Source organism: Alosa sapidissima, chromosome 6 (genome assembly GCF_018492685.1).
Source record: "Alosa sapidissima isolate fAloSap1 chromosome 6, fAloSap1.pri, whole genome shotgun sequence".
NCBI classification, from domain to species: Eukaryota; Metazoa; Chordata; class Actinopteri; order Clupeiformes; family Clupeidae; genus Alosa; species Alosa sapidissima.
In genome coordinates, this window is record NC_055962.1 from 33,913,941 (window position 1) to 33,922,923 (window position 8,983).

At 44.1% G+C, this 8,983-nt stretch overlaps 1 protein-coding gene across 1 annotated transcript; it reads right to left on the reverse strand.

Moving 5' to 3' along the window:
* Nucleotides 1–6,419: 6,419 nt before the first annotated feature.
* On the reverse strand, nt 6,420–8,104 carry LOC121711773 (C-X-C chemokine receptor type 4-like). The gene is made up of 2 exons (XM_042095610.1): nt 7,388–8,104; nt 6,420–7,246 (listed from the first exon to the last, which is right to left on the reverse strand). The coding sequence occupies exons 1-2, from the start codon at nt 8,036–8,038 to the stop codon at nt 7,055–7,057; spliced, it is 843 nt and encodes a 280-aa protein (XP_041951544.1). The 5' UTR covers nt 8,039–8,104; the 3' UTR covers nt 6,420–7,054.
* Nucleotides 8,105–8,983: the final 879 nt, after the last annotated feature.

Here is an 8,983-nt window from a genome sequence, read left to right on the forward strand (position 1 = left end):
CTTTCTTTCTTTCTTTCTTTCTTTCTTTCTTTCTTTCTTTTTCTTTGTTTGTTTGTTTCTTTGAAAACTATCAGGCCTGCATGCTTCAAAACATATTGTGTAGCCTACTTTCTAATTCAGAAAAATCAATAGGCAACAATGTCTTGTATATAGTATAAGTATACTCTTTTGATCCCGTGAGGGAAATTTGGTCTCTGCATTTATCCCAATCCATGAATTAGTGAAACACACTGCACACAGTGAACACACAGTGAGGTGAAGCACACACTAATCCCGGCGCAGTGAGCTGCCTGCAACAACAGGTACCTTGCTCAAGGACACTTCAGCCGTGCCTACTGGTCGGAGTTCGAACCGGCAACCCTCCGGTTACAAGTCCGAAGCGCTAACCAGTAGGCCACGGCTGCCCCCATTGTAGACAGTGTTCTTGTCTATTATAATCAGTTATTCCTCTCACACTGAGCCTCAAACACTAAAAAAAAAAACCAGAAGGCTGTGTTTAATATTTATGACTTCTTTTCAGCACAGTGTTTGTGCACCCCCTGCGTGACCTCTGTCAAGGTGTCAGCAGAACAGGTGTGTGTTTGCAATGGCGTTGATGGATGACCTCCAGTGTTTGTCTTCTGAAACTAAGTAGCATTGATTCCCCTCATCACCAGAGGCAAAGCCTTTCAGAGCTGACAGCAGAGGCTGATAAATCAGAGGGGAAGAGGGGGCATGGAGATGTGGATCAGTGCCCTCTCTCTCTCTCTCTCTCTGTCTCTCTCTCTCTCTCTCTCTCGCACTCTTTCCTTCACAGCCCTCACACAACTTGTACAGCCCCATTGGGGATACAACCTGCATGCTTAGCCTGAACGGCTAGAGAGAGGGAGGGTCTGTCAGGGAGAGAAGGGAAGATGTGTGCATAATGAACGAGAGAGAATGTGAGTGTGTGTGTGTGTGAGAGAGAGAGAATGTGCATGTGTGTGTGTGTGTGTGTGTGTGTGTATGTGTGTGTGTGTGTGAGAGAGAGAGTGAGTGTGTGTGTGTGAGAGAGAGAGAGAGAGGGATAGAAAGAGAGAGGAAATCTCAGAGGAGATATGTCAGTAACAGGACCTGCCCACATCCACTGTTGCCTGGAAGATACACAACACTGCAAAGCACAGACAAGAATCAATAATCTGCAGACATGAGAAAATAAAGCAGATTTGAAAAGGCGCATAATGAATAGTTGCAATGAGGCAGGTCTTTTGAGGGCAGATGTAATCAATATCTTTCCCATCCCAAGTGTGTATTATTTAATATAACCACTAGAGAGCAGCACAATACAAGTTCACTGACAGATATGCACACAAATGCACCGTGTAAAATCCCTGCCACCCCATACACACAATCAGATATACAGGCCCCACACAGAAGTACAGGAGTCTGCCAATCTTACACTCATGAAAACACACACACACACACACACACACACACACACACACACACACACACACACACACACACACATACTCACACACACACACACACACACACACACACACACACTTCACACTGGGTTTAAATAAAGCCCCTTTAGGCATGTCCCTCCACTCGGTGGCCATATTGTAATGCTTTTTGGGCCTTGTGGTCGTGTGCGCAAGGCTTCACGACACCAACCTTGCTCCAGCGGCGAGATTGCAACACATGATTGGCACGATGTATTAACAACACACCACATGGTTGACACAATGTATTCACATGTCTACTTTTTTGCATTTCTATCAAAAAGACTCAGGGAGGTACAATGAAAGTTAACACACGTTTTAATCCATCAAAGGATATACAAAAGGCATAAGCAACAATAAGACAGTCTTTGGCATAGGCCCCGTCCTCGGTCCAGGTCACCGAGTGTGCCGACCCTTTCAGATCCTGCCGGTATGAGACGGCAGGGGCGGAGCCTACCCCCTGGACATCTGGACAAGGCCAAACTGGTGAGGTTAGGGAGGGAGGGTGGGAACATCGAAAATCGGCACCTGAAAGCAACAGGCAGGTGCAAAGTAAAGTGATTATAAAGGCTGATGCAGACTGGTGATTGATCGGAAGTAATGAATGAATGAGTGACGCATGCATTGAGTCTTCCTGACAGAATTTAACGCTAAGCTTCCATTTCTGTGGAGGATTTTTTGAGTGCTGTGTCTCCTCATTAGAAAGTCTCTGGTTTAAAGCAGTCAAGTTCTCAGTCGTGGTCGCGTGCAGTGACACACTGTGTGCTGTTGTGGTGGAGTGGAAGAGAGGGACATAGAGAGAGAGAGAGAGAGAGAGGGAGAGAGGGACAGAGAGAGAGAGAGAGAGAGAGACCAGACTTTCTCGATGCCATCACTCTCCTCACTCATGCCAAGCCATTAGCACGTTTCAGGCTTCAGCTGTGTGCCTGTCACCTCCCCTCAAAGCTCAAGTGACAGGGCCTGTCTCTCCAAGGCCTCCTTCTCAAATGGAGTAAGAGAGAGAGTGAGGGAGAGAGAGAGAGAGAGAGAGATGGGAAGTCATTGGCACACCTTGGGGGTATGGGTTTTTGCCCTGGGCTCTGCATGGTAATCCAATCCTGAGCACGACTTGAGTCGTGGGAGAAGTGATACTTTGTGGTCAATTGCGCTGAAGAAAGTGAGGTTGTTTCGTCTCATCTGGTCGACAGAGATGGAAAAGCTGTGTGGGAAAGTCAAGGCAGCCACTGCAGAGGTCATGATATACTGACTTAATAGAGCCCCAGCTGAACAGAGCCGTTTTGCCTGAAGTATACGAGCCAACCCTGAGACTAAATGGCTGGAATTGGAACATTACAGCAGGGGTACCCAAACTCACTAACTTCCTGTTATTTCCTATGACAGTCCAGGGGGAGCAGCGCAGATTCTGGGCTGTTAGTTTTCATGACAAGACAATATTCCATTGAGAACGGAATGACACAACAAACACACACACTCTCTTTGGGGACTTCAGGGAAGACTTCTGAATATTCCTGGAACGTCGGTTCAGTGGAAGCCTCCAAACCTCCCGAGAGCCACACACTGCCACAAGATTCTCCGAGCAGCACGGAGACATTCTGTGGAAGTTTTTATTTTTATTTGATGGTTCAATAATATTGTTGAAAGGACCCGAGAAATATTGTGCGCTGCTTGTTTATTGCCTCTCACGTGTGTGTGTACAGCTTTGCAACAGGAGTGCTTATTTGTTGTGCCAGAGGAGCGCTCTGGCCAGAAATGAATCTGTGAGAAGTGGGGAGGAGAGATGCTTTATTAGCATAACACGGTCCACACGGAGATGGCTTTCCAGTGTTTACACACAGGGGGAGGGATGTTGAATGTGGATAGTTTTAGTTCAATAAAAAAGAGAGACAGAGATCAAGCTAAAAAAAGAGAAATTAGTCAATAATATAAGCAAATAGAAAGCAAGAAAGCAAGGCAGAAAGAAAGCAAGACAGAAAGAAAGAAAGGCAGAAAGAAAGAAAGAGAATAGAAAGAAAGAGAAATGAAAAGCAAAAAAGAACCTTATCCATTCTGAAAATATTAGAGAAGGTCTGGGTTGACCTTTTTGACCCCCACTTGTTTGTATACAAAAGAATTGAAGATCATTTATGACCACACACACACTTCTTGCAAACAAAAGTCCACACAAAAACCCTATGCTCCGAAAAGATCCCACTTGCATTGGACATGAAGGTGCAAATTACACATGCCATCTAGGACCACTTCACTACAAAGTGTCCAGACCGTTGTGCTAAAGGGGAAGTGTCTGAATGGGTAATGTTGGAGTAGCTGAGGGGGGAATCTGGGCTTCTTGGAATGTGATGGATGAGTGTTTATTTTTTGCAGCACTGCCATCTGGATTGAGAGAGTCACTCCGTTTAACTCTCCGACACATCGGTAAAGCCTGTGAGAGAGAATGAGAAAGAGAGAAAGAAAGAGAAATCGCAGAGAAAAAGATGAATTAAAAGTGATCATGGAGAGGGAAATGATCAGCAGAGACAGGGAGCTCTGGAGAGAGACAGGGAGAGAGAGAGAGAGAGAGAGAGAGGGGGAAGAAAAGGAGAGAGGAGGAAATAAATAGATCAGAGAGAGATGAAGGGAAAAAAAGACGTCACCAGTGTTTGGGAGCTTCCTCATAAGCCTGGGGGTTGGCTGCAGATCCTGACCCTCCAGCTACTGGAGACAGAGGCCCAGACACCTCTCTCTGCTATCCATCACAGAGGGCCTGTCGCTGGGCCACCATCTGTCCATACCCCCCCCCCCCCCCCTCCTCTCCCTGCCCTTCCTGGACCTCCATTCCGCGTCCAGCCCCTCATCTCCCCATCTATCAGGGTCTTGGACGAATGCGTCCACCAAGCTCAGGGTCAGAGGTGAGCCTGGGTTCAGACCTGTCAGCGGAGAGTGTCCAGACAAGTCCGCAGGCCTGTTTCCGTCACCTGAAGCTACGGATGGGGGAGGATGTCTGTGCATGTGTGTGTGTGTGTCTGTGTGTCTCTTTGTGTGTGTGTGTGTGTGTGTGTGTGTGCGCGCATGTGTGTGTCTCTTTGTGTGTGTGTGTGTGTGTGTGTGTGTGCGCGTGTGTGTGTCTGTGTGTGTGTGTGTGTCTGTGTGTCTCTTTGTGTGTGTGTGTGTGTGTGTGTGTGTGTCTCTTTGTGTGTGTGTGTGTGTGTGTGTGTGTGTCTCTTTGTGTGTGTGTGTGTGTGTATGCGTGTGTGTGTGTCTGTGTGTGTGTGTGTGTCTGTGTGTCTCTTTGTGTGTGTGTGTGTGTGTGTGTGTGCGCGTGTGTGTGTCTGTGTGTGTGTGTGTCTGTGTGTCTCTTTGTGTGTGTGTGTGTGTGCGCGCGTGTGTGTGTCTGTGTGTGTGTGTGTGTGTGTGTGTGTGTCTCTTTGTGTGTGTGTGTGTGTGTGTGTGTGTGTGTGTGTGTGTGTGTGTGTGTGTTACTTCCTTGCTCCATCACTCTTGTTTTCAGGATGTGGTGCTTGCTTTTCAAGCCTCTTCATTCCCACCAGAGCTATAGACACTGAGAAACCTTTGCCAGTGATTTAAATCTGCATCGAGACCTTTTAAAATAAACAATTCAATAAATTCAATAAATGAAACAAGAAACAATTTCATATTCATTTCCCTCTTGAAAATTGAGAATAATCCACAGTGATCACAGTGGTGATCATTAAGTATGCGATGTGCATTAAGTATGCGATGTGCATTGAGTATGCGATGTGCATTAAGTATGCGATGTGCATTAAGTATGCGATGTGCATTGAGTATGCGATGTGCATTAAGTATGTGATGTGCATTAAGTATGCGATGTGCATTGAGTATGCGATGTGCATTGAGTATGCGATGTGCATTGAGTATGCGATGTGCATTAAGTATGCGATGTGCATTGAGTATGCGATGTGCATTTGCCTGCTGTCTGCCATTGCCACCAGTGGCTATTAGACCTACATGTATGTATTTTCAGCAGTGTGCTTGGCTCAGGTCGCTGATAACGTTGACCTTTAGGGGTTTTCAGACAAACATTTGGGGTCGTGAAAGGTCACTGCTGGCTCCTATTAGGGAGCCACAGCTGCATGTTGATAAGAAGTTGAGTGGAAAACACACATAGAGGGGAGGGATATATTAGGCCTCTAGTGAAAAGGTGCGCAACCAAAGTACACTGAAATATATATCATATTTTATTGTAAAATGTCATATATACTAAACATGTATTTGAGGTTCACAATGTATACTTTGTTTTGTTGTTTTAACATAAATTAATCAAATGTAGAGTCCGAACAGTATCATAAGATAAGATCCACATTTTAGTCAAGATGCATATTTAATGCTTGTTTAAAAAGCCTTTTTAAATGGACCATTTCTTGAAGATGACATCTAGTATTTTGACTTCATCTCAGTCCCTATGCTGTGTAGCATTAACTCTGCATCATATTAGCTTGGTGAAATGTTGAGAGCAGAGCAGGTCAATGCTTACCACACGCATAAACCCACATCATGGCTCATCACGTTCAGGCCAATAAACCCAGATGACTTTCAAGAAGCCCTGTGCACTCAGCTAAACCAGCTGATGCAGTCGAGGCCCTCACGCACATAAACGCTAGCAGCGCTGAAGCTGTCCTGGCGAATGACTCAGACTGTCTGTGACACTCCTTAAAGGCTGCAGGGCAGGTGTACAACAACGTCTTGGGAGCCACGTCTGATTGGAGGGTCACATAATCTGGCAGGTAGATATTTTCTCTGCACAGTTGTTTGTGCAATTTGTTTTCATGGCGAATGACAACAAATTACAGCTGATTTGATTGACAGTGGAATAACTGTATAAAGGCAATGCCAACCCATCATATTAAATCAGTGCAAAGCCGTGGTGCACACATTCCATTCCTTAGCATTACAGCACACTGTGAGGTTGTGGGTTATACACTAGCACAGTAATAGAAAAATCTCTCTCTGGTCAACTAATGCTACCCATACATAAGAAGAATGACAAGATTTGGGACAGTTTCTTGAAAAATTGGAGTCTTTTAACTAATGAGCGCCATTCATGCTTTACTCAAAAGACTAGGCTACAATATTTCAAGAATCTTTCCCAAATCTGGTGTAAGGACGGCTTAAGACATTCTTTCTGACAAACTTTCTGCTGTTGTCCAAACCACATTCTACGTCGCTGTGTTTTCAGTTCTTATCACAGTCACAGCTTAAATAGACCATCCACACACATTCTTGATATTATTACATTATGATCAATTGTTACATCACTAAACAGTCCATCTAATGCACTGAGCTCTGTGATCACCATTGGAAGGAATGCACCATACACTATATTCACAAACATTAGAGAAGAATAACTTCCCACCACATATGTATCAATAGGTTTGTATCACAACTGAATTTCATATCAACTATGACCCTATTATGTTACCATCAGTCACACACAGACACAGTATTGTCACTACTTTTTGGCTTCTCACCTGCAAAAAGATTCTTGGATGCAAAGGCATAAAGAAAAAGGTTCACACAACTGTTGATGAAAATAAGGCTGATGGCAATGTTGGCACATGCCCCTTTGAAGGCCATTATTTTCTCAGAGACATGGAGGTGAAATGGTTTGAGGGCAAGTGCCAAGATCTCCACTGGAAACAGAAGATACACTGGAAATGAAAAATGAAGAAAGCCAGCATGATTCTGGTAATCAGCTTGGTCAGTCGCGGTTTCCTGAAGAAGACACTCTTGTTGACTTTTGTGTGAAGGCGACAGTAAGAGGTGACCAAAATAGAAAATGGAACAACAAACCCTAAAAGAAACTTAAATAAAAGATGATTCTGGTAATCAGCTTGGTCAGTCGCGGTTTCCTGAAGAAGACAGACACTCTTGTTGACTTTTGTGTGAAGGCGACAGTAAGAGGTGACCAAAATAGAAAATGGAACAACAAACCCTAGAAGAAACTTAAATAAAAGAATTGTTAGTCTCTCCTCATCTGACTTGGACCACCGACGGCATTTCAGTTTGGACTCCTTTTCCCTGGTGTCTGCGGTAAGTGCACTCGGGATTGATAGAACACACGCCAGAACCCAAACGCACAGCAGAAGAGCCCTCTCTCCTGTCCTTCCCAGCTTGGCCCAATGGTCTCGGTGCAGAACCACCACGTACCTCTGGACGCTCATCAGAGTTACAGTAAACACGCTGGTGTTCATGGAGATGGTGCCCAGAGTGAAGAGGACCTTACAGAAGGCAGAGCCAAATATCCAGCCATTCAGGAGATAGTAGATCCACACTGGTAGAGTCATTAGGCACAAAATGTCTGAGGCTGCCAGATTTAGCATGAGATGCAGAGAGAAGTTGTCCTTGAAGTGGCGCAATATGAAAACAACAGTCATTATATTTCCAGGAATGCCCAATGCAAAACACAGACTCATTACACCACTGCCAATCTGGTTCCCCAAGTTGCTGGTACTGTTCATGCTAGAACTGTTATTATACGCCATGGTATACAATGCATGGCATGCAGCTGAGAACAGGAATTCACAGGATACACACATAGACTTACATACCACATGCATAGAACTGCTACTTCCTTCACGGATGGGAAAATGTGACTGACGTAATGGTTATTTCACTATAACCATCATAAAGTTATGTTGATTATTTTAATTTTGTATGTCTTTATATGATGTTATGTATAGAGCTTGTGATAGGAATCTCTATAGACCTAAGTGATTCTAAGCTTCTAACTTTAATTTACACTGTGTCTGTCTATAAATGACCGTGGTTGTTGTTGTTGTTGACCACATCTCCATTTGCTTCCTGTAGAACAACCTGTGGTTGACTTGCTCATGTATCAGCCATTTTTATCTGAAGTGCTGGTGTAAAGTTGAGAGGCGGTTACTTTTTAAATTAGGACATGACATTGGCCTGGGTTCTGGGGTGGAGTGCGGTGGTCCCACAGTGCGTCTTTATCAAACAGAGAAAATAGAAACATACCTACAGTAAGGGCTAAGCTACATCAGGCATGTAACTAAAGCGTGCCATTCGCGTTGCGTCTGCTGCAACAATTAGCTTCCGCTAATGGAAGTAGCTACACCAGACGTGATAGCGGCACGTAGTTTGAAAAAAATAGACTCATGTTCAGAATACTTATTAAAAGTCAGCTCTCTGTGAATCTGAGAAGTAGCCTGTATTTGACCTTTCTCTGTGCAATGTCAACAGAACATTCAAGTGTTTAATTCTGTTGAAAAAAAAGCATTGCGCATTCTATAACTGTACATACATACATACACATATAGAGGTGATTTTGAAAACCGAGCCTTGTGGCATGCAAGGGACATTAGTCAGGGAGCGTAATGGATTTATATATATTTTTTTAAATCCTAGAAAATCAAAAAAAAGGGAAAAGTTGGATGTACAAATAAAGCGTTGAAGGCTACCATATGAGCGAAGGTAGTCTCCATTCTGTACAATGGTTTTCATTTTGAATGTAAATGAATGTTAAACATTAAACAAATTTT